The sequence below is a fragment of the Megalobrama amblycephala genome, linkage group LG19, assembly GCF_018812025.1.
Source record: "Megalobrama amblycephala isolate DHTTF-2021 linkage group LG19, ASM1881202v1, whole genome shotgun sequence".
Lineage (NCBI taxonomy): Eukaryota > Metazoa > Chordata > Actinopteri > Cypriniformes > Xenocyprididae > Megalobrama > Megalobrama amblycephala.
In genome coordinates, this window is record NC_063062.1 from 8,195,171 (window position 1) to 8,222,188 (window position 27,018).

The 27,018-nt window shown below is 36.6% G+C and overlaps 1 protein-coding gene across 1 annotated transcript in view; it reads right to left on the minus strand.

Moving 5' to 3' along the window:
- LOC125253966 (c-Maf inducing protein) overlaps nucleotides 1–11,658 on the minus strand; it is a 30,142-nt gene extending 18,484 nt beyond the window's left edge. Inside the window, exon 1 of the mRNA XM_048168247.1 lies at nucleotides 10,820–11,658. Coding sequence (XP_048024204.1) covers nucleotides 10,820–11,143 — 324 coding nt within the window. The 5' untranslated portion in view covers nucleotides 11,144–11,658. The remainder of the gene's footprint in view (nucleotides 1–10,819) is intronic.
- Nucleotides 11,659–27,018: the final 15,360 nt, after the last annotated feature.

The window sequence follows — 27,018 nt, forward strand, 5'->3', positions numbered from 1 at the left end:
ATATTATTATTTTAATCAGAGCAAATGAGAAATACACAAAACTGCATATTTTATACTTGTTATACACCATATCATTTTAGAAACACAAGTTGAAACTGTTTGAACTTGGAGTTTCGCTGCTTAAAGTTAAATGCGTTGGGACGTTTTCTGCAAAGCATCATGCAATTTCGAAGAAGTGTTCTTATCTATATCAGCGGACATAGATTGTGGACAATGGATTACAAATAACTCTTCATACATCTAGTTCTCCATTTGGGCCATGAACTTACAGTGAATTTAAAGTTCCCTTTCTTAACAATCTTTAATGGAGCTTCTTCATTTTCATTATCTGTCACACATGAGCCAAGCTCATTTCTCAGTTCCACTCCTGACTGAAGTGTCAGTGATCACATGACCCTCAAATGTCAACAGGCTGTTCCCAATCTCTTTCCTTCTACAATAGCACACTGCGGCTGTTCCTTTATTAGCCACCCTCCCTCCTTTGCAGCCCGGCAACAGGCTCTTCCATTATTAGCGCAGCCCTCCCTCGGTTTCTTTGCACAAACAGGCTATTGCTTTATTTGCGCTGCTCTCCCTCTAGACTCAAACCAAACCACAGTTCCTGTATTTGTGTCAGCCACCCAGTTCAGCAGAGCAAACAAGCTGTTCCTTTCTTTGACTCATTTTCTCTGCGTCTCTCACTCGCTCAAACAAACAGGCATCTCGTCCCTGTATAACCGAATAAAACAGGCCTGTCTTTTATTTACATCCCCCACTCTTAGGTGATAGAGCAACTGGCTGTTCTGCAACGGAGGTCCTGCTCCCTCTGCTGCAGATTCGAGATGGCTGATTTGTCTTCCTTTCAAAGAGTCGGTGTGATAAGAATCCTTTGTATGATATCTCATTTTTCAAGAAATCAATGACATGTGCCACATGTATGTATGTATATATATATATATATATATATATATATATATATATATATATATATATATATATATATATATATATATATATATATATATATATATATATATATATATATACACACACACACACACACACACACACACACAAAAGGTTGTCATATATCTACAGTATCCTGTATGACGATGTGACGGGAACTTGCGGTGAGTTTGACGTTCTATCTGCTTATCTTTGTGTCACTCTCTGTCCTTTCCTCGCTCTCACTATCTGTCCTCCTTTCCACATCTCAGTTCCAAGAAGTCCTCAGACTCTTCTTCCTTCGCATTCAGCCTGTTTTTCATGGTGCAATTCTTCTTTAAGGAGGACTTCAATAGCTCTCCTCTCACCATTGCTATGTTGCCATGGAAACAAAGAGATGAAATAGAGACATATGTTTTTTTTTTTTTTTTTTTTTTGTTACCAGGGAGATCCAGATGGAAAACGATGTGGAGAAAAACATCAGTGTGTTCAGGTGGCGTCTCTATAAATGACAAACTGATTTTGGAGAGCTCCCATCAGTGCTGCTCCTACTAAACCACGAGGAAGCACAGCGAAAGCACCGATTTCTCAGCTTCTGATATTGATATATAAAGAGCTGAGTGGCCAATATAATAATATAGACATGTATATTGCGATAGACAAATCAGACAATTGTGTCAGATTGTATCAGCAACTAGGGGTGTAACTATACATTGTTATAGAGATATTGCAATATAAAAATGCGACGATATGTATAATTGTAAAATATATGATTCGCGATAGTGTTAGTTTTATCATTCATTCATAAGGCATAATTCACCAAAAAAATGTCATCATGTACTCAACCTCATGTTGTTTCAAACCTATAAGATTTTCAACTTCCAAACACAAATGAAGAAATTTTTTATGAAGCCTGAGCGATTTCTGTCCATCCATTTAAAGTCCACTCCTCTAAAACTTAAAAGATTCAAAATGTCAAAAGATCCAGATGTCAAAAAGGCATCGGTAAAATACTCAAGTTCAAATTCACGTCTTCTGAAGAGACACGATGGCTTTATATGAAAATATTTACAATGACACGCATACTGTAAAAACAGATGTTCAAATGCTTGTGTGATGTCTAAAAACAACATGAGTGAGTAAATGCAAAAATTTTAAAAAAAAAATAGAAAGTTTAGTGACATTACTAAATGAAAGGTGCAATAGGTGATTCCCTACGGAAACATTTTTTGTTATACGCGTTGAAAGTCTTCTCATATCCTGATAGCAATCACTACGTTAAAAGGTCTAAATGTATTTTTATAAATATATATATCATCTAAGGAAGGTTTAGGACCATAAAATGTTCATCCAATCATTATATTCGGTCCGAATGTAATAATACGATGTCCTACCTTTTACATACCCTCATGCACCCTGTTTGCGCAGACAACATACGTCATTAGCGTCTTTCATGCTATGCAGAGTACAGACAGACGTCGGCCACGGAGCACCGCAAACAAACAACAGCCACATTTTACAGTTCCTCCAAAATAACGAGCTTATACTCCGTTGACGCCTTAACTACCGTAATTAAGAGATGGCAAGCCATGACATTCTAACCGGAGTGGATCACATCCTCAGACTTGGAATTATGCATTTCCATGTCAACAGTATCAACACCGAAATGAATCTGCAGCAGTCAGGTACAAGATCAGCTGTGTAATAATGTCATTTATTACTCACCCTCATGTCTTTCTACACCCGAAAGACCTTCGTTCATCTTCGGAACACAAATTAAGATATTCTGGAGCTTTACGAATCGGATCAGTGATTCAGAGCGCCAAAGTCATGTGATTTCAGCAGTTTAGCCTTTTGATAGGAGATCCGAATCACTGATTCGATTCGTAATGCTCCGAAGCAGTGTTTTGAAATCGGCCCATCACTATATTGTTGAAAAGTTGTTATTTTGTTTTTTTTGCCGCACAAAAAGTATTCTCGTCGCTTTTTAAGACCTTTATGGATCTTGAGAGCTACAATGGTATTGCTGTCTATAGAGGCCTCACTTAGCCATCAGATTTAATCAAAATATCTTATTTTGTGTTCCGAAGATGAATGAAGGACTTACAGCTGTAGAACAACATGAGGGTGAGTAATAAATGACATTATTTTCATTTTTGGGTGAACTAACCCTACTATCGCAATAGTATCGTATCATAAGTTCAGTATCGCGATTTGTACCAAATTGTGACATGAGTGTATCGTTACACTCTTACAAATAACGGTTCCTAATGACTAAATGTGTAATCGTTAGAAGATTTTGATATGAGGGAGCGCCAAGTGTTGTCAATGGATAATGCAAAGTTCCTGTATTCAAATATTTGTATTGAATTTAATGTATTTATGAAGTCAATATAATCACAATCACATACTTTGAACATCTCGCTCACAAATCTCTATTTTAAAACAGTTTATTACACTGCTAAATCAGAGACAGTGAAACTAGCAAACTTCAGATGATGTCGCTATTCTTTGTGTGGCTGTAATTCAGACATACAACTATCTAGGGAGTAGAGACAAACTAGTATTACTTTATAATCACAATCACATACTTGGAACATCTCGCTCACTGATTATCGATACCAGCATTAGACATTTAAAAAACAATAATAGTTGGTGTATATTTAAGCAATATAATACAATACACCATGCTATGTTGTGACTACAGTCACGGCCAGATGTGTTGCTACTTGCTAGGTGCAACACACACGGTGCTTCCCTATTTGCGTAACCTATTCATCCAAACTTTTGAACGGTAGTGTAAGTGAATACAAATTATCATGAGGTGAAATCAGAAGTAAAAACTTCTTCCTCATAAAAGCTTGGCATGCTTTTGCAAAGCTGTTCAAGCCCATGCACATTTTTTTGTAAATAGAGCAAAAAATGTAGTGCATGGGCATGTAAAAACTGTGGCAATGTGCTCTCTCTCAAAGTAAACATGGCTTCTTCCAGTTAAACTCTTCACCCATGATATATTAACAGCAAACCATAGCAGGCCAAGAGGAGGAAGCCAATGCAAGCCAGGAGAGGGAAAAAAAAAAAAAAATCTCCAACCAAAAGCCAACTGTACAATAGTTTACTTGATCTAGTTCCTCTGCATTTAAAAGCACCAAAAGCAAAAGAGAAACTCAGTTACTGTACAGATGGGTACGACTGCATGCCTTCAGACAGCTGGCTTCAATTAACTCCATATATCTGTTAAAATATCCATCTACATGAACAGCAGAAAAGTCCTTCGAATCTAAAGCACACATTTGCGTTCAGATATGTGGTATGTACATGTGGTGCATGGACTTGCATTGGTTAAAAACAAAAGCACATCTCTTGTGAAATCTAGTCCAAAGAAATTCTCAGTATGATGCAAATGACTGTGGCATGCAAAGTGCAATGCAGCCAAAGTAAAGTTAAAGTGAAATATCTATTTTAAATCAGAGACAGTATAACTAGCAAACTTCAGATGATGTGGCTATTCTTCATGTGGCTGTAATTCAGACATACAACTATCTAGGGAGTAGAGACAAACTAGTTTTACTTTTGGTGGGCTGAACAGGCCAAATTTTAGGATACCGTCATCCATTCATGCGTCAGCTTAACCACAAATTTGATGATCTGAGATAGTTTATGCGACAAAAGGAAATTTGGCGGCGAGTGTCTACATTACGGATGTGGCAACATCAGTTCTGCTTTAAAACCTCAACAGCCAGCAGCTGAGCAGATAAAAAAGCTCACATAATCGGTAGAACTGATATCATATGATACAACTAATTACACACTACATGAGTTATAGCCAAACCCATTGTTTACTCTGAGGGTCTCTGCAGGATCTGCACCTATAAACCCAATGAAGTCAGAGTGAAATCTCCATTTTAAAATGTTTTCATGCAGTAAAACAGATTCATGGCCAAAAAAATTATTTCATAGCTCATGAAGTGCCTGACTTTTTATTTTATTTGCATGCCATAATCAGTTGAGTAAGCTTATACAAACTGATTATAACAAAATATAATAAGATTATATTACAGATAATATATTGATTATATAATTAAAAAAAAAAAAAAAAAAAGAAATTAATTAAGCTTTTTTCCAGCAAGGACATCATTCATCAATCATTCATGTTCATGATGTTACAAAACCTTTCCACTTTAAATAAAAACAAATATATATTAAGCAGCACAACTGTTTTTAACATTGATAAAATAATTGTTTCTTGGGAACAAAATCAGCATATTAGAATGATTTCCGAAGGATCATGTGACACTGAAGACTGGAGTAATGGCTTCTGAAAATTCAGCTTTAGCATCACAGAAATAAACTGCATTGTAAAATATATTACGTTGCAAAAAATGAAAGGGTTAGTTCACCAACGCGTGTTCATGAGAGCACCTCAACACGTGTGCATTGGAGATTAATATTTTGTAGTATTTTGCACAAAGCACTCATACATTTTATGTAACTTCATAAAATTGAGGTTAAACCACTGGAGTCACATGGATTACTTTTATGATGTCTTTACTACCTTTCTGTGGCTTAAAGTGGTAGTTGCGTAGGCTGTCAATGAAGGTGAGACCAAGGACCTGCACCTTGACACGACCACAACGCAGCCCTGAAGTATCAGCAGAGATTGAGTCAACTAGATCATCCACTGTGAAGGCCTCATCAACACGTCGACAACCAGTAGCGCAGCTCCTCAACAAACCGTCCATACCGGCGTGATGAATACAATCCTCAACTGGATGGAACTGAAATAAATACTTTGAATGTTGCGATCCTATCGGACTTATGATAGCATCCTGAGTTGTAACAAAGCACTGTTCACCAGAGGAGAACTGACCCCCCCGACTAAGCCTGGTTTCTCCCAAGGTTTTTTCTCCATTTTAACACCTACTTGCCACTTGTTTGCCACCTGATGTCACCTGTTGGAGTTTGGGTTCCTTGCCACTGTCGCCTTTGGCTTGCTTAGTTGGGGACACTTGACATTTGATATTCAACAGTGCTTTGATCTGCCTGCATTGACACTATTCTTTAAGAGCTGCTGTGCAGCCAAAATTATATACCAGTTATCACTGTAAAGCTGCTTTGACACAATCTACATTGTAAAAAGTGCTATATAAATAAAGGTGACTTGACTTGTCAATGGAGGGACAGAAAGCTCTCAGATTTCAGTAAAAATATCTTCATTTGTGTTCCAAAGATGAACGAAAGTCTTTGGAGTGACATGAGGGTGAATAAATGATGACAAAATTTCCATTTTGGGGTGAACCAACACTTTAATAAATAAATAATAATAATAATATTTCACAATATAACTCTTTTTTTTCTGTATTTTTGATCAAATAAATGCAGCCTTGTTGAGCAAAACAGACTTCTTTCAAAAACATTTAAAAAAATAAATAAAAAATCTTACAAACCCCAAACTTGGATGTTAAAGGGTTAGTTCACCCAAAAATGAAAATAACGTCATTTATTAATCACCCTCATGCCGTTCCACACCCGTAAGACACGCTGATTCATAATGCTCCGATGCTTCCTGAAGCAGTGTTTTGAAATCGCCCATCACTACACAAGTCGTTATTTTGTTTTTTTTTGCCGCACCAAAATATTCTCGTCGCTTTATAATATTAATATTGAAACACTGTACTCACATGAACTGATTTAAATATGTTTTTAGTACATTAATGGATCTTGAGAGAGGAAATGTCATTGCTCCCTATGCAGGCCTCACTGAGTCATCGGATTTCAACAAAAATATCTTAATTTGCGTTCCGAATATTAAGAAAGGTCTTGCAGATGTGGAACGGCATGAGGGCGAGTAATAAATGACAGAATTTTCATTTTTGGGTGAACTAACCCTTTAAGCAAGCTTTATCAAAGTTGTTCAAGTACTCACTAAAACAATCTGACACTGTTAGCTAAAAACAGTTAAAAATGTTGGGAATCCCATTCCAAGATGCCTTCAAACTGCCCCGAAGCCAATCATGTGGGCGGCCACAGACAAAGCCCTATACATTGCGTCTGGCACTCTCAAATGAAAAGATCTCAAATATTTCATCAACATGGCTCCACTGTGTATTTCGCTTGAATATTTTATAGTTTTAAATCATCTCTATGAAATGCTACAACATCAACCGGTTCCATCCATCCATCCTTACAGCAAGAATAATGAAAAATTCGCTGCAATATCAAGACACAAACAACCCAGTACATGCAAAACAATTAATCTGAAACCCTGCCAGTGTTTGAAAATGTCCTCCTAATGGCTTTTCTGTGCTACAAAAACAAAGCCAGCTCCTACATCTCAATTACAGAGCATATTTGGATGGTAGCCGAGGGGATCTCAGGGAGCCACAATAGTTTATGTGCCCAGTCATCACCGTAGCTCTGTTTGTTTACAGCAGAAAGCCCAACAGTACCGTTAAAATGGTTTGTTATAAGTGTAACCTGTTTTTTTCCCCTGACCTGGTCGTATTTAGCTGAACTCATCACAATCAGACTTGCTCAGCTTTAGTCATCAGCATTACTCAAAACGCGGTGACTCTTCAGACGCAAATCGTACTGTATGGAGTTGCGTTTGTTAACATGTCCTCAAGCTAAACTAAGTCAACCTGAATAGCATATTAAATGTACTGTACTACCCAGGAGTTCAGCATCTAACCCCATCACAAAATGGCAAAACATAGCACCCAAAAACACTCATGTCGCTCTCACCTAGCTGTGCAATGTTTATACAATGGACATGTTACGGTCTATACGGGCTGTTGTCTCATCTGGTACTTCATCTAATTAACAGGATCTAACTTGAAAAGCAACTACCGTATACCCTGCAACACAAACAAAATGGTGTGCTGGAGGGCATTGGTGTAAATGTGCCTTTAGAGGCAAGGCTTTTGATGTTTTTTTAACAAATGAGTGACAGGAAGTATTTATAATGGCTTGCTGTTACGCAAATATGATTTAGACTCCGAGAGCTTAGAGACGGGGTGAGTCACATCTTTCATATCTTCTAGTGAGATCATTTTCCACAGAGCTGGCTACACTTATCGAAAATGAGCTATCAAATGCCAAATGTTTTGTCTTTGCTTAACACACGAGTTCATGAGAAAATCGTGGAAAAAAAGTCGGCATCTTCAGGGAAAATAATGCATTTATCATCAAACATGCGTCATGTGCTACATCTACAAAGCAAGCGAGGTCAAATATTTTAAGAACATCTGAGTGAGATAATGTAATTTCAACCCAAATGACACCCTGGCACAGGATAAACACCAGGTGAGGAAACCAAACCATCAAAATTGGACAATTTATATGCTTAACATCAACAATAAAGCCTTTCTGTTGATATACTGACCTCTTTCTGAAGCACAATGGTTCGATGCACACTAGAATCACAAACAGGCTAGTCTTTGCCAAAAGAGAACATTAGCCACAGACAACTACCTCCATTAGCTACGGTCAACTGAACACGGGTCACTAGCTAAACATCTATTAGAGACCTTGAAACTAGGAGAAAACCAATACTTGAGTGACAGGACTGTCAAAGTACAAAAAGTATCCTGACTTTTTACACTTTCAAATGACATACCTCTGCAAAACGATATAGCTGCAAAAATGCAAACATAAACATACGGTCCGTGTTTTGCTTGGGTTAATCTCAGCTAGCCTCAGAAATCCCAAGGGCTTCTCAGTGTCAGCGGCTGAGCTTCATCCGACAGTCAGACCGTTGTTAAACAAGCAATCTAATTCATTCTGAAGCATTCATTTCAGGAAGAAGTCAACAGCTAATTCAATTCATATCAGAACGATGAAATATAGCTGTAAAATTTAAACCTTTAATTTAATCAGCCATTTGATGATGGCTCCATGAGCAGGATGTCCTGAACTAAGAGACTCTACAAGACTTCATTGGCACATCCGAGATACGATTTACTGGTCTGAAGCAGGCAGAGGGTAAAAAAAATGACTGTCCTCTCCACATGCAACCTAACATCAATGAATAACGGGTCACTGTCTGTGCAATTTCTTAGGTTTTTGCTTTTTTAAAAAAAAAATAAATAAATAACTGCCATCGAGAGGATTCCCAGAAATCTCCCAGGTGGGTGAATCCACTGTGACCGATCCGTGACACTACTTTTCCATAGACAGGCCTCTTGAGCAGCAATTAAGATGTATGCAGTTATGTTTTCGAATATCTGAGCATCAAATCATGAGGCTTAAAATCTGCAAAGAAGCGAATAGGCTAAACTAGCAAGAAAAATAACAAGAATAACAGGATACATAGTCAAAATGTAACTAGTTAAATGTCAAACACTCAATTCATCATCTCCACAGACAATAACTCAATTCTGACACATCTAACTGTATATCTAAGTATCCCTATACCTCTTTATCTGACAAAACTGAACAGCCATGCAATGCAAATGAGGATCATGCACCTGCAAAAGGCTCACATATTATTTTCGTATCTCTGCTGACCTAAAAAAGAAGAAGAAGAAAAAAGAAACCTCCATGACTGCATACAGGACATAGTAGCTCCTTCAAGAATCAAAAATCTCCTCTATTTCCAGAGTTTTCAATCAGAGGTCCATGAATATTGTAATAAAGTTTATATTCCTGATAAAAGTCAGGGTGGCTGAGATACTGGTTGGGGTTCCCTATGTCTTTAAAGTATGAAAACCTACTGTGAACATCTGAATATCCTTTATTTATGATTTTTTCTTCAACACGCTGGACTCTAATCATGATATTTGGAAATGACAACTCATTACTTAAATCAAAACTTACATGACTTTAACAATGAATGTTTGTTTTTATAGCCAACCCACCTTCTCCTGTATATTAGCAAACATGAGAGTTTAGCTTAGAATGGAAATAAAAAGTTGCATCAACCATGATACCAACAAAACTTCCCAACATGAAATGATGTAGAATTGCTAAAATAAACTGGTCATAATTTTATCATCCTTCCCATGACGTAAGCTCGTTAAAGACAAGTGCTGTTTTATCTCGTTATCTGATTTTGTACCGTAAACAACAGATTATTGATATCTATAGAAATATCAGGAGGATTAAATTCTCATTCTGAACACTTATATTTCTAAAAACAACTTATAGTGGCAAGACCTTTTTTTAATGTCTATTTTAAAACTTTAGCTTGAGGTGGCGCAACACAACTTACTTTTCTGAAAGATATTTACTTTAAAAAAACAATATTTTCAAATGAAATAGGCACAAATGACATGGAATTAAATGACAAATCAAAATATAAACCCGGAAAACGGGAAACAACGAAGAGGAAGCTGTGAAGTTGTTGTTATTATGACGTCACGGTGTTTCCAGATCTATTTCGACATACATCCGCTGAATAATATACATTTTTCAAAAGATATGTTTTATTAATTCGAGTAAAAGTTTCCCTGAATTATCTATATTTTCTAGAAACTATGTTGTTTCGGCTTGATGTTGGATAGTAAAATTATTTGTTAATGTCATATTGGTTCCGGGTACATGTTATTCACAAAAAAGAATAAAGACAAAAAAAACCTTGTTTTTCTTTTTTAAAGACATCTTCCACCCCTAAATGAAGGGGAAAACAATCCAGCAAACCCATCAGGATTATTCAGGAATTTACTTTATTTTATTTTAATGAATGTTTTGTATTGTTGTGCTGAGGTAGCAAAGTGTACTATAAAACTGTGTTCTGCTCATCTCAGAATTACCATTATACAAGTACAATATTTGATGCGCTCAATACTGTAGCTATATATTTATATACTGAGTAGAAAATGTACACAATATCCAGCAGCACAAAACCGTTTCAAATATGGCCATTCAAAAGCGACCCCTGCAGAGCGGTTCTTACCGTGGCAGAGACCAGGCTGCTGTCCGTCAAGGTGAGGTGGTGCGGCTCCCACCTCCGTAAAAATTTGGAGGTGAGGATCTTACTGAGGAAGGTCCGTGGATGTTTGACCACGCACACCTGGATGTCTCCCTCCTGGAGCAATTTGTATCTCATACCGCTGCTGCTGTGTAAAAGGCTCCTCTTGCTGCAGGGCCCCGCTTTGTGATTATTATTCCCCTCCGGCTGCGGCGTGGACATTTCCCCCAGTAGAGGCTTGCTCTCTTCGAACGGATAAAACTGATTGTTGTGCAGTTCATTTCCCCCACCGCTCCCGTTAAAATCCATGTTTCCCCTCAGCGAAAATCGACGGCGTTGGATCAGATCAGGTGGCTGTCTTTTGATTTCGAGGCCGAATAATGGTCGTTCCCTGTGTTTGGCATATAGAGGCTCACGCGATCCACCGTGATTCGACCTCGGCAGTGGTACGGAAAAGACAAGGGTCGGTGACGGCGAGGATTGAAGCCATTAAATAAGCCCGTCAAGATGAGGAAGGTTCGATAAAGTATAATGTCTTTCCTTTGCGCGTCGCAAGCTATTCAATATGTTCGGGCCATTGCCGTATCCATTCCGCCTCTCTCCACTGCATATTATTCCAGTCTCCCCGCTTCAAATGTGAAACAATAACCAGGTACTAGATCCACAAGTGTGTTCGATTCTCCGTGTTTTATTTGTTCTTCAGATGCTCGGAGTCATGGTTCCCTTTTCTGTCTTTTTTTTCCTCCCTATCTCGGTGGAGGAACCGAGTGCTTCGATAGGGCTGTGTGTGGATTGGTCCGGGCTCGTTCATGTGATACCGGAGTGACGTCAATGGGGAGGCGAACGGATGCGCGTTTCTGTTTGATAGGGAGCGCGCACTTCCCCTCTCTCGCGCAAAATGGAGAAAAGAAAAGGGAGGATATGGCAAACCGTTTTAACAATGATTTCTTAAAACTAACTACTATCGATTTTTACGTTGCAAATACTTTAATTACTAGTGTGCAATTCAATCATGAATGGTAGCCTACCTTTTCAATTCCACTAAAAGGCCTACTAGTACTCCAATAGGCTCAATTATTTTATTTATTTAGCATATTGTATGGTATTACTTATTCCTTTGTGCTACTACTCACTATACCAATAGTGACAACAAACTATTGTTGTTGTTGGTAAACAAATTTCAAATCTTTGAAATTTTATGGGGATTTTTAAGGGTTAGTTCACCCAAAAATGAAAATAATGTAATTTATTACTCACCCTCATGCCGTTCCACACCCATAAGACCTATGTTAATCTTCGAAACACAAATTAAGATTTTTGTTGAAATCCGATGACTCAGTGAGGCCTCCATAGCCAGCAATGACATTTCCTCTCTCAAGATCCATTAATGTACTAAAAACATTTACCCAATATGTGGGTAAAATGGCTATAAATGGGTATTTCCATTCAATACAATGTATCTAATTTGCATATTAATGTGTTCTTGGGGCAACATGTTATAAAAAAAAAGAGTGTAATAATGGGAGAAATAATTGGCAACATTTTCATAATTATATCTAATATTTCATATAAATATTGATTGTTTTTCACTTGTTATGTCTCCCAAAATATCTGGTAAACATGCTTTAAGTCCTGGTGTCCACTGCAGAGGACATGTATGAAATTGATGCCCTGTTATGTAACAGAAAGTCATTTTTTGATTAGAAACCCCATAAAATTAAAAAATATTAGCATATTTCCATAAGAGTGCTACATTTTGAAATATAATATTTATGTATTTTGTCCAATACCAGTATACCGTGCAACCCTAGTGTGTGCCGATACCACTTTGCCTATCTGTGTTCACGGGAATATGAGTGTAAAAATTGAAGAAAGCTAGTTGAAGCAGAGAAAGAGAACTTTAAAGGTCCCGTTCTTCGTGATCCCATGTTTCAAACTTTAGTTAGTGTGTAATGTTGTTGTTATAGTATAAATAAAATCTGTAAAATTTTAAAGCTCAAAGTTCAATGCCAAGCGAGATATTTTATTTAACAGAAGTTGCCTACATCGAACGGCCAGTTTGGACTACATCCCTCTACTTCCTTCTTTAATGACGTCACTAAAACAGTTTTTTGACTAACCTCCGCCCACAGGAATACACAAAAAAGGGGGCGTGGTCTTGTTGCGCTCCCACGGAGAAGAGCAAGAGTTGCGTTTGTAGAGTGTGTTTGTTGCCATGTCGTCGAAACGCTGTTATTTTCATCCCGCAGTCCAATCACCTTTGTTTGGCCTTCCCAGGGACACTGTACTTTGAGCTCAATGGTTACAATTTATGTTTAACTCGGTTCCCGAAAATTATAATTGTGGTATCCTTACTGCAATAGTTAATGTTGGACTGCAGTGCACATAATGGCCACAAGAGGGGACTATGCTTATGTATATGGCTGTTTTCCGTAAGAGGTACTCTTCTGAGTGAATGCTAACGTTGTACATTTTCTGTCGCTGCTTGTGGAGATTAAAGAGTTCAGTCTCTCGGGAATTATTGTCTTTTGTGTTCATTCGGCACAACACCACAATAATCCACATGTAAAACTATGTGCAGCACACGTTATGGTAAGAGGCGTGACCTTTCCGGGCAAGGTGCGCTCTCTCTATGGCTCTGGGTTCGCTAAGCTGCTGTCGAATCACAACACAGGAACCGCTGGCACAATCAGAACTCGTTACGTATTTCTGAAGGAGGGACTTCATAGAACAAGGAAGTCATCAGCCCGTTTTTATGACAGTGGAAACAGCGGTATACAGATAAGTAAATTATGTGAAAAATACTGTGTTTTTTTACACGCGAAACATGAACACTTGTTATATTGCACACTATAAACACAATCAAAGCTTCAAAAAACCACGAAAAACTGGACCTTTAAAACTGTCTGCAGCGAGGAATGAGTAAATCATGGGATAATTTTAATTTTTGGGTGAACTATCTCTTTAAATAAAACAGCCCAGCATGTTGGGTCAAACATTTAACTTAACCCAATGCTGGGTTGCCAATAATTACCCAAATTGGGTTGTTTTTAATCCAGCATTTTTTAGAGTGTAACTAGTAAAAATAAAACTGTAAAACATATTATTCGCTATTGGATACTTAGTAATTTAAAAAGATAGCCTACTACTCTAATGTAAAAGAATAAATATTAAAACAGCTTGCCATAGAGGACACAGGGTTTATGTCATACTGTCATTTTCTGTACACATTCATTCTGTAAGGCTTCTTTGTTGCTGAAGATGAGCCATCTGTCCTGGTTCACAAGCTTTCATAATATAACCAGTTCAACTGAATAAAAATTGATTTTGGGGGGATGGGCAACCCATGAAATTCACCTAAATGTTTATGTTGTTGTTGTTGTTGTTTTAAAGAATAAGAGATCAAATACAGGAAAATAGCTGTTTCCAGAAAAATCTTTTTTTGGAAATTGTTTTGGTAATATCTGCTATATTGGTAAATATATATTGGTTTAAAATATGTTACATGGTTTTCAAATGGCTTTTCAGCAATCTTCTTTAAACCACAAATAAAACAAAAATACAAAAGGAAACTAAAAAAAAAAAAAAAAAATTAAGCATTGTTTTTGCCAACATAAATTGTAGTTAATTAATTGTATAAACCAAAAAACATAACAACTTGCCCGACCTGACAAAAAAACAAAACAAAAAAACATATTTTAAAATTTTGGTTTAAATCGATCTTTATTTTATAGTTATAAAATAATGCAGTGGTGTTTATTGTGTTCCCTTGTGTACTCCTCTTCCAAAAAACAAAAAAAACAACAACAAGATATTAGATTTTTAGTCTGGAGAAGATTGGAAGAGAATTCACAAAATGTGTCATAATTTAGAATAGTTTTGAAAGTAATCGAGCTTGACACTCAATGCTCATGAATATGCTCACAAAATGACAAAGTTTTAAATTCCCCTCATTGTGTTGCAGTTCACAGCCCTCCATCCGACTTTTGTTTGACTTAAACAGCAAAGTCTGAAAATAAATAGGCCCACATTTGGTCATTTGAGTTAGATATTTATTCAACTGGGAGACTACTTCTGACCGTTCACTCTCATTCCGCATTAAGTGCGCAAGATTTCTTGGGAGGCTGAAGCAAGCGGGGCCACCCGCACTCTAAACAAAGACTCAGTCACAAAAATGAACACTCCCCCGCCTCTGACAACATTGTTATTGTGCTTGTAATCTTTCCTAACGCATTAGTGACAACATATTTTATCAGAATGAGCCGAGGCAGTGCGGAGCAGATGACCAAAACCAACAGAGATAGTGTTTGTTCATACACTTCCAAATTCAAGTGGTAAAATCCTTCATTGAAACGCACCAGTGCTCAGATGCAAAAAGACTTATGAAATGACCTTTTGTGTCAGCAAGTTAAAGGGAAGTGAGATTCTTATCTGCTGTCTCATTCTGTCATAGACTACAGTGCTCTAGTAGAATCATTTTTTTATTACCCTCTGGTATTGTTAGGTAATTTTCGATCCAGCAATTTTTGCAACTTTAATACTGCATTTTTTTTATAAAATGTGTGTGTGTGTGTGTGTGTGTATAAATATATATATATATATATATATATATATATATATACACACACATATGTATGTATACATATGAAGAGTTTCGTTGCAAAACGAGATAACTCAAAAATCTTGTTTTTTGGTTCTGCATTCCAATTAATATCAATTCAACTGCAGTTGGTTTGTTTTGATTTAAACCTTCATAACTTAAAAAATACAGCTAAGTAGCACCATAAAACAAAATAATAACATGATAACATAATAATAAACATGTTTTGACAAAAATGTTAAAAACGTAGTTATCTCGTTTTGCAACGAAACTCTTCATATGTATATATACATTTTATATATACATTTCAAGACACCTTGAACATTTCATTCATTAATACAGTTTAATCACTATAGTTGAAAAAAAAATGGTAATAAAATATGACAAGATCTCAGAGTTAAACTGTGTCAGAAAAAATTGAATCTTAATTATGTCAGATAACGCTTAAGCAAAACATGGTCAAAGTGTCTGAATAATTTTTGGTTCCAAATTTTGATCAATTTTACTGGTAGTCCACTGTATGAAGAATTTTTTGGTATAATATTTCACAGTTTACTTTATTTTGCTATCCTCACTTACATAAATGAACTATAGTGTCCTGCACCCACTAGTAAAAATATATCAAAAATATAAAAAATGTCTGAATAATTTTTGGTTTGACTATATATATATATATATATATATATATATATATATATATATATATATATATATACAGAAAAACATTATTAACATAATATATATATATATATATATATATATATATATATATATATATATACACACACACACACACTACATATATACAATGTTTTTATATATATATATATATATATATATATATATATATCAGTCTATTGTTTAGTAGACTGAAATACAAAATATTAAAGAAAAACATTATTAACATAAAATATAGAACATTAATTTCATAAAAATAAACTTATACAATTTATAGGTCACCGAATGAATATGCCATAATTTACCCACATGACAGTCCAAGCCCATACAACTTTGTTTCCTAAGAATATTCTAGTCAATATTTTCCTTATAGTAAAATTTCACACTTTTATCATATTCAAGGTTTAGTTAACTTTAAAATGCAATCAAGATTTACTCAACCTCAAGCCATCCAGGTGTATATGACAATATGACAATCGGAATTATATTAATAAATATCCTGACGCATCCAGGATTTATAATGGCAGCGAATGGGACCAATGAGTATGAACTGAACTGACGTTGTGTTTTTTTCGTAATTTGAATAGGGAATGTGTAGGACGTACCATAAGCGCTTTGAACTGTGAGAGGCGTTGAATACGAAAGATATTTTACTTTATAACTTGTTAAATATTAATGTTTCTTACACAAACACATCGATTCACTTCGGAAGGCCTTTATTAACCCCCCTTATGATGGATGGATGCACTTTCTTGAGCTTACTCGTTGGTCCCGTTCACTGCCATTATAAAGCTCGGATGCGTCAGGATATTTATTGATATATCTCCGATTGTGTTCATCAGAAAGAAGGTCCATATACACCTAGGATGGCTTGAGGGTGAGTAAATCTTGGAGTAATTATTCATTTTAAATTGAACTAATCCTTTAAATATATATTTATTATATTAAAAATGTGGGCAGAACATTCTTAGAAATTCACTTTCAATGGAAGAAAGACTGTCAAACGGGTTTGGATTGACATGAGGGTGAGTAAATAAAGACAAATCTTTATTTTTAGGTTAGCTGTTCCTTTAATAAGTTTGATGGGTTATCTGTCTCATGTGTCATATAGAGGAAAGATTTTGGTGTACAATGGTGTATAACACGTTAAATGAGTGCACAAACACCCTCCATTTCTAATGACATACTTGGAGAGGGTGGGACTGTCATATCTTACACTGTGTTCTGCTGATATATGAAATGTGTACAGTCTGTGGAGTAAGTACAGACAATGAGATCACTACCTCAATGACTGATACTAGCCTGATTAATCCCAGGGGAAAATCAAAACATTCATGCACAGCCCTGCCTTTTCACTGACGGCTTGTTACATGCACGGTTACTGGGATGAAGGCATCACATCCCTGCTGGGAATATGTGGTAATGTTGTGCTGTGTAAGCAACCAAAATGGTGAGTAAGAAAAGCAAACGGCATCATTTGACTAGCCCAATCAAATGAACTGCATGCATACCTCCTGACCAGCCCGTTGACGAGGAAGTGAATCAGGCCTAACAGATCATACGAGTCATTCACAAATCAAATCAAATGGAAAGGAGGAAGTCTTTTGTTTATGGTGTTAGTGAACATTGTGGGTTGATATAAGAGGTGTCAAAATGTAGAAATCATAAAAATGTTACAGACTTGCATTCAAATGAGGTTTGCATGCACCCAAAATAAGACAAATAATCTGGTCTTTTTCCATCACACTCGCATTACTCAATTTGACCGACGGATTTCAAAAAGTCGCTTGTTTGGGCCATATGTGCAACAGTCAGTCGCAAACTGTAAATAGTCACATGCTGTAAACTTAAGCTGAAAGTGAAACAGCTGTCTGTGGTTGTTTGTTTCTTTGATGATGGGGCATTTACAGGAAAACCCTCTTGTATGCAAAGAACTTTTTTTTTAAGTATATGTAGTGGATTGGGTAAAAAGTCTGTCACTTCAAGCAAATAGTACATTTTTGAAAAATTTTGAAGCACATATTCCCCACAATTACGGCTCTGGACATTTTACGTTTTACCCCCTCGTTATCCTCAATTGCATATTAATCGCACATCAAATTTGGCTGAGAACTTACCCCCCAAAAGATAAAGTCATTATTGTGTTAAATGAGAAAAGCATCTAATAGACATTATAAAAAGTAGCTTGAGAAATAAATCTTTTATTTGATTCAACAGAATTTATTACACATAAACTTTTAGGCTACAACAGCCATGATATTTTTTCAGAAACTGCATCTGAATTGGTATTTACAGACCGTTTATTGCAGCTCAGAGGTGGCATGAATGCATTTACACTGCAGTTACAATTGCATAAATAATGCCATAAGATTAATGGGTTTTAAATGAGTATAAAAGTGATAGTTCAGCCAAAAATGAAAAATCTGTCGTTTCAAACCTATTTGACTTTCTTTCCTCTGTGGAACATAAAAAAGATAATCTGAGAAATATTACTGTATTAAGAATTGGGTGAGATGTGTTAAATTTAATTTGTCATCATTTAAAAAACCCAAAATAGATCTAATAATCTAATAATAATGTATTCTAAAATAAATAAATAAACTAAAATAGTTGTTTTTGTGGTGAAATGTGGCTTGGACATTTTCTTGACATTGTTCATGAAATTTGTCAACTTAACTGGAGCACAACAGTGTTTAGTATTATTTTAGTATTATTGATACACTATTATAGTTTTTGTTAATATTTTGAATTATATTTTCTTGTCATTTTGTTGTACATTTTTGAGTTTTGTAAATTTTATTAAGTTTATCAAAAAAAATTAATTGCTTGAAATAAAATACATACTAACTAAATTAATAAAAAATTAGTAATGAAGCAAGTAATGACATTTTTTTTTTTATTTTAGTTTTAGTTAACAATAATAACCCTGTATTACATTAGCAAATATAGAAGACATTAAAGCTGCAGTCCGTAACTTTTTTTGGTTAAAAATGATCCCAAATGAATTTTTGAGCACATACATAACCAGCCATTGTTTAAAACTATCTCCTTACGATTCACAACATTAAGCTTGTAATAACTGTTTTAAAATAAAATCGGTACTGGTGGGCTTCCGCGGGAAATTCGAGCATGCAGCAGTCTTTGCGTTATTACGTCACGTCTGTAAACAGAAAGGAAGGAGTCCCTGCTCGGTTAGTATTGCCCTGCTAGGCTATATGGCATGTGACGGATCATTTATACCCTTTTCTACCCCAAGTATCTTAGCAACCGCCTAGTTACACTTATCATTTTGATGGCGGATTGTAATACAGAAAGGTCCAAATGACAATCATCAGTGACAACTGGAGATTCACCCGTAGTCAAAAGCAAAAGACTTCGGACTGCGGACTGGCTACAGAAATTGAAATCTACAGGTAACGCTAATGCCACAGTCAAGTAATGCTGGTGTTGTTAACATTAACAATTTGAGAACAAAGTATATCAATAATAATAATTTGCATGGTTTGACGTGATCCGAGCTAAGCAATTGTTAGAATTAATCACCATTGGCAGCGCGATTTATTGTAATGCTTTTTTCCTCAGTTGGTCAGAACAAAAGTGGCAGATTTGTTACTTACTTGTTTAGATGACATTTTTCAGTGAAAATTCTCATTTTGGTCATACTTCCAAGATGTAGAATCTTTACAGTATCCACACCGATGCGGTCACTGACAGCAAACATTAGATTCATCCGTTGAGGAGCCATATGATGCACAACTCACATAAAAATAATAATTCCACAAAATAACTGCAATTGCAGGTTTCAAACAGAGATGGCGACAAAGAGGCAAAACTTATAGACAGCAGCTTTAAAGGCACAATATGCCGCTAGAGGTCGCTTATTCAAAACAAAGGCGTAGCTTGATGACGCCTTGATTTCGCAGAATCACGGGAGGTGTTTTCTTCATGTCTACAGCCAGTGGAAAAGAATCTGACAAGACTTGGGCAGAAATCATATTCATGGATGAGCTCATTTATTAAAGATTTATTAACATTACTGTAGTAGGGAGCAGGGTGTGGGTGAAAGCTGTTGGAGCAAAACGAGGATTGATAGAGCGATTGCTAATGAGAGACAAGTGTGACGCATGGCTCGAGAGCAGTGGAACGTTTATTATGCCACAGATGAAAGCTTCTGCTTCATTAGGTCACATGTATGTGGGGTAACACAGCGCTGTTTTATCATATTAGATACATTTGTGTGTTGAAAGTTGTTATAATGCTACTTGTTATAGTGCGTTCACTCGGCCGCTACTATGAGATGCTTGTTGCACACTGCAGTAAGCTAGATCGATATTAGGCATGGTAAAACATGGTACTCACGGTAAATCAAGAAAACGAGATTTAAACAATAAGACTTAATGTGTTGTGCTATATAACAATGATTAGTCTTTTGTCACTGAATGTATCCAAACAGTTTCTCGCTTGTCTATTAAAACACATAATATAATAAAGCGTCTTTGGTGTTTCCTTGTTTTCTACAAAATAAAACTGGAAATCGAGGGTAATGCGGGTATGATGTTAACAATGGGCGACCCACGGACTTGGTCCGTGTCTTGGTTAAAATTGCTTATTTCTCTGGATTTAAATATTCTTGGAAACATTTGGGATAATGAAGCATGGACTAAAAGCCACATAACCTCAATCTGATTTTATGACACCTTTAGAAATTGACACCTGCCCTTTTTCATACATTTTTCAGGTACAATTTGAGGTCACAAAGGACTTTAGGATGTCCACTATACCAGGAGAGACCCAGCATGCCTGTCTGAGCAGCGCTAGCTACCCATCAGTGTCACAGTCACAAGGCCTCTGGTTAAATTTAAGTCCTGTCATGTGAGCTGCCCAGTTTGAGTGAATTTACCCCATCCTGTTTATCTTCAGTAATCCTGTTAATCCCATGCTTGTCCTGTTTATTCATACACACGAGACCCAACATGTTCATAGACGCAACTTATGATGACACCCATTATGCCACAAAAAAATCCACTTTGGTAATATACCAGAGTTATGCAACAATCAAAACTTGCTTACAAGAGACTAAATTCCCCGCTGTGTTTCAGTTTTACGAGACGTTGTTATGACTTGTGTACTGAATGAACGGATGCTATACTCACTCAAATACCTTCGGTCACATTAAACTTCTTGATGGAATGCCTCTCGTTAATTTTTAATCTGTTTAACTAAGAGGAATCAATACTAAATACAGTCAGAAGTAAAAAACAAAACAACTGAAAAGTCAAAGCTGGTGTGAAAACATATTGCATTTAAGACATAAAGCCTGGTATGAGTGAATGTCAAACATTTCAACTCAAAACCAAAAGAAAAAATAGTATTATAAATAGTATTATTTATTATTTCATTTCTATTATCAAATATGATAAAATACATATTTTTAAATGCAAAATTTAAAGGCTATTGGCATTGCAACATAATTTTCATGCCAATTAAGCACATTTACCTTAAAAATTCTCATTACGGCCTCTGGATGTTTTATTGTTGATTTTATGTATTTATTTATTTTTTTTGTGTGAAACTTTCATGATTCTCACTGTAATTTTCACTCTATTGTACAAAAAAATCTATATATACTCTGATATTTTTTAAATTAAAATAACTGAAGATGTAAATCATTTTAATAATACATTAATAACTTTCCGTATTATATCATTTTTGCATATAATGTGATCTTGTTTTAAATTAAATTGACATTTCATAATTAAACAACACAAAAAACTTAAATCTGCAGTCTGTAAGTTTTGCCTCTTTGTCGCCATCTCTGTTTGAAACCTGCAATCGCAGTTATTTGTGGAATTATCATCTTTACGTGGGTTGTGCATCGGCACGGCTCCTCAGCGCGGATGAATCTAATGTTTTGAGGAAAATGTGTGGCTGTCAACGAATCACAGATTGCAGTCTTGGAAGTATGACTAAAATAAGAATTTTCACCAGAGAATGTCATCTGAACAAGTAAGTAACTTTTAAAACTGCCACTTTTGTTCTGACCAACTGAGGAAAAAAAGCATTGCAATAAATTGCACTACCAATGGTGATTAAATCTAATGATCGCTTAGCTCATTTCACATCAAACCATGCAAATTATTATTATTGTTATATTTTGTTCTCAAATTGTTAAAGGGTTATTTCACCCAAAAATGAAAATTATGTCATTAATGACTCACCCTCATGTCGTTCCAAACCCGTAAGACCTCCGTTCATCTTCGGAACACAGTTTAAGATATTTTAGATTTAGTCCGAGAGCTTTCTGTCCCTCCATTGAAAGTGTAGTTGGCGGTTGGCATCCAGCTTATTGGTGCATTACCTGCCCCCTTCTGCTCCGGACCGTGACGCTGATGACGTGTTATGTTGTGCGCCCGAGCTTCGTTTACAGTCTGAGGGAGACGCACGCTGTATTCAAGCTATTCTACATTGTTTGTATTTTGGTATTGCTATATTTTTTAAAATGGTGCGTAGGTGTGCATGTCGCGGATGTCCTAATCGCGTCACAATCTGGAGCAGAAGGGGGCGGTAATGCACCAATAAGCTGGATGCCAACCGCCGTAGAAGAAGAAGAAGCAGCGTCACTGTGGATATACACAGACCCGGAAGAGAAGACAATACTGAATAAAGTCATAGTTTTTGTTATTTTTTGACCAAAATGTATTTTAGAAAACTTTAGAACTTTAGAAACTAACCCACTGATGTCACATGGACTACTTTGATGATGTTTTTATTACCTTTCTGGACATGGACAGTGCACCATACCTACACTTTCAATGGAGGGACAGAAAGCTCTCGGACTAAATATCTTAAACTGTGTTCTGAAGATGAACGGAGGTCTTACGGGTGTGGAACGACATGAGGGTGAGTCATTAATGACATAATTTTCATTTTTGGGTGAACTAACCCTTTAATGTTAAAAACATCAGCATTGCATGACTACGTGTATTTAGTGTGTGTTAGTTACCTGTAGATTTTAATTCTGTAGTCTAATCTCTAATTGCCCATTTGTCATACCATACAATCCGCCATCAAAATAAGTTTTATTTCAGCTGCTGTGAGAAAAGGATCCATCATCTGCAGCATCCTAACATGCCATATAGCCTACTAGCTGTGACTCCTTCTTTATGTAAACAGATGTGACGTAATGACGCAAAGATGAACGGTGGTATGCTCGAATTTCCCGTGGGAAACCTACCAGTACCGCTCTTATTATAAAACATTATTACAAGCTTACCGTTGTGAATCGGGCTAAGGTAAGGAGATAGTTTTGAACACTGGCTGGTTTTGTATTTGCTCATAAATTGATTCTGGATCATTTTTAACCAAAAAAAGTTACAGACTGCAGCTTTAAATAGTTCTAATATAATAATATAATAATAATAATAATAATAATAATAATAATATATATATATATATATATATATATATATATATATATATATATATACACACACACACACACACACACAAGTTCCCTCTTCCATTTCATGCATGCTTTAATAACCAAATAAAAGAAACAACACAGACTTCTGCATGATATTTTATTACAAGGCAGATTTCAACATCTTTTTCTGTATCTTAAGAGGCAGATTTAAGCCTGACTCACACTCCAAAACATCACAAAGAATGGAATGAAAATCCCACAGTGAAAATGTCCCTTTTATATCAGAACACCACTTTGCATAAACATTATGCTACATTTTATTAATCACAACGTTCTGGCAGACACCAAGTGTTTTAGTGTTTTGTGCAAATGGAGTCATGACAATGTTTACAGTAAAGTGAGTGTGTTGACCGTTTTTCATGAGCATGTATTGTGTGTGAAATCTTGGCAAGGAACACACATTACATATCATGCATAGTTGGTATATTCTGCATTCTGAGAGTACATTTTAATATTAGATGTCAATAACTACAGCACTTTTTGTGATGATACAGAAAGAACAACTTACACAAACGTTGTCGGTCAGTGCACATCTTCAATCTAGTGACCAGTGCAGTGGTGCAGACACCACAAATTGGTCCTGTAAATATTTTGTTTTGTCTACATTCCTCCTTCTCATAGATTCTGACAAATGTAAGTGTGTGAAAGTGTGGTATTTATTCCCGCTATTGGAGTGCTTTTCCATGGTGGTGAATATGCAATGTTCGTCCCTTCAATTAGAACAGACAGCAGCAGCTGAATCATGCACAGAACAAATGGGGTCACCAGATGCCAAAACCATCCACACTGACAGGAAAGCCAGTTCAGAGGTCATTCACAAAATACATCTCGCCACATAAGGGTGAGACCAGCAACTTGCATCTATTTCTGACATGCTGTGGTGTTTTGAGTCCCTGGATACAAGACCAACAGCAAAATTTGATCAGTAAAGACAGGAAGACCATCACACATAAAATAGGCAAATATATCCACCACCTCCAGTTTTTACTTCGACAATAAAGCGCATATGAATTAGTCTAAAATGTAAACTTGTGATATTCTTGCCCAAGAACCTCCGATCAGAAAACACATCTTAATAATTTGCATATTAAACTAAGGCTACTGAAGTAAACTTTTGGGACTAATTAAATGTTTAACGGCATTCATTAAACTAATTTAACATGAAATCAGCTTAAATCTATAATGTTCATGTTCTAAGTACTCTTCAGAACCATAGCTGAACCACAGGTATCCATGTTCAAAACAAACAGCAGGGCTTTTAATGGCATTTTTTTCTGTATATAAAACATGTGATTTTTAACAAAAGTAATGATATTTGCAGTTCGTAAGGCAGATTTTACTTATTAATGAAGTTCAACAAGATTGAAATGAATCCTGGACAAGGTAAATAAAAAGGCCTTTAAAGAAAGAAGGCATTCAGTAAACGTACTGTGTATATACATTTTTTATTGTGTGTATATTTTATAATTTTTAATTGTATATGTAAGGAATAATTGACGACGGGCCATTGAATTCTTAGAAAATAATGCACACCCGAGGTGGTAACCCGTTACACCTCGGGTGTGCATTATTTTCTAAGAATTCGATGGCCCGGAGTCAATTATTCCGCTTATACTACGGTTACCACACCTCAAGACACTGTTTCGATGCTGTATTTCAAGACATTTGTCAGGTTTTTGTCGTTAAAACCCTCTTGTGTGTGCAACTAATTTCTTACGCATCTCATCCCAAGCCTCCGTTGCTAATTCCAAAATGTAATTTCAGAACTAGTAACGGAGGCTTGAGACTTCATAGCAGAATAATACCGTTGATACAGTTATTAAAGGCCCACTGAAGAGTGTTGGAATGTGCATTAGACTAAGTAAAACATCTGTTTCCTTCTAATCTCTAACCGTTTCTCATCATAATGTCCTTTATATCACTTATATACAGCATTCTGTGCAGAATTCAAATGGGTCCGATACCTTTTGTGGTCTGTGCCGACTCACGCATATGATCCGCTCTGTGCTCTCGTGTCTCTGGACCGGACCAGACTGCTCGCGTTGCTTCGGTTCATGTGACACTAACGCGAAAACGGACTTCTTTCGCATCAAAGGAAAGAATATTTACACTGTCTGAATCGTTCCCTATCCTCATATAGTGCACTATGTGCCATTCACCATGTAGAAACTAAATGTGTGAGCAAATGACCAATTTAAGCCGAGGCTTCGGCGTCTGTAATGCTGCGTTCACACCGAACGCGTCTGGGGCGTCTGATTTCCATGTTAAGTCAATGTAAACGCGCGTCTAGGTGTCCTGCAGCGCGAATCGGCCGTTGACGCGCGAATGGCGCGGCGCGAATTGAGCGTTCACGCGGCTGACGCGCGAATTGAGCGTCTGACGCCCAAACGCCCGAGTTGAAAAATCTGAACTTTGGCGTAAATTCGCGGCGCGTTAACCAATTAGGGACTCTGCTTTGGTAGTAACATGTTTATGACGTGATCAGCGGTGGAGACCAGAACAAAGATATATACCAGACAAAGATAATATATATATAATAGATAATAGTCGCTGTGTGAGGCCACCCTGAGCTCTATGATATATATTTTTATCGAGACAGGAATAAAAAGGACCTTGCCTGGAAGAGAATAAGCGAAATCTGGTTAGTTGTACAACTTTTTGCATGATTTTAGCCGTTGATACTAGCCCACCTTCTAGCTAGCAAAAGCCGGCCGGCATAACCGAGTTAAATTGCCGCTACAGGTTTCCAACTGACGAGATTATGTGTTTATTCAGAGGATCTGTGCAGAAAGAGATGAAAGCCCCTCCTATGACGCGAATTCGCGTCTGAACACACTTTGTTTAGACGCGCGAATTGAGCGAATTTTACGCGCGTCTGAGGCGTCTGACTTCAAAATGTTTAAGCGTCCAACTAGACGCGTCTGGCGCGAATTTGACGCCCCAGACGCGTTCGGTGTGAACGCAGCATAATAAGAGTGTAGGAGGAGGCGGGACTTCAGATTCAAGAGAGAGCATTTGATTGGACCGAAGATTTGACGAAAAACTGAAATGTCTGTGCCTCTCTCAAGACAGCAGTGTCTCTAACGATACTAATATCGAAACGAAGCTATAAGTTTATCTACCTCGAACATCGCACAGTTATTACCTCGCTGGTGAGTCATTTTACTGATTAATTCGTCAGAATGCGTGCTGACCAAACGTTTCTGTAAAAGTGTGTGTCTGTACGATACATGTGTAACGTTACGTTTGAATGAGAGAGAGAGTGTGCGCGAGATTTTTCTGGACACAATAAAACGTATTTTGTGGCAAAAAACCTTGACACTAATTTGTCGTTTTCATCCTATTGTTTTACTATATTTATTTTCTTGTCAGTGTCTTTGTGGGTTTTGTTTCTTTTGCGGTTATAGACTGTAGGACCTTTTG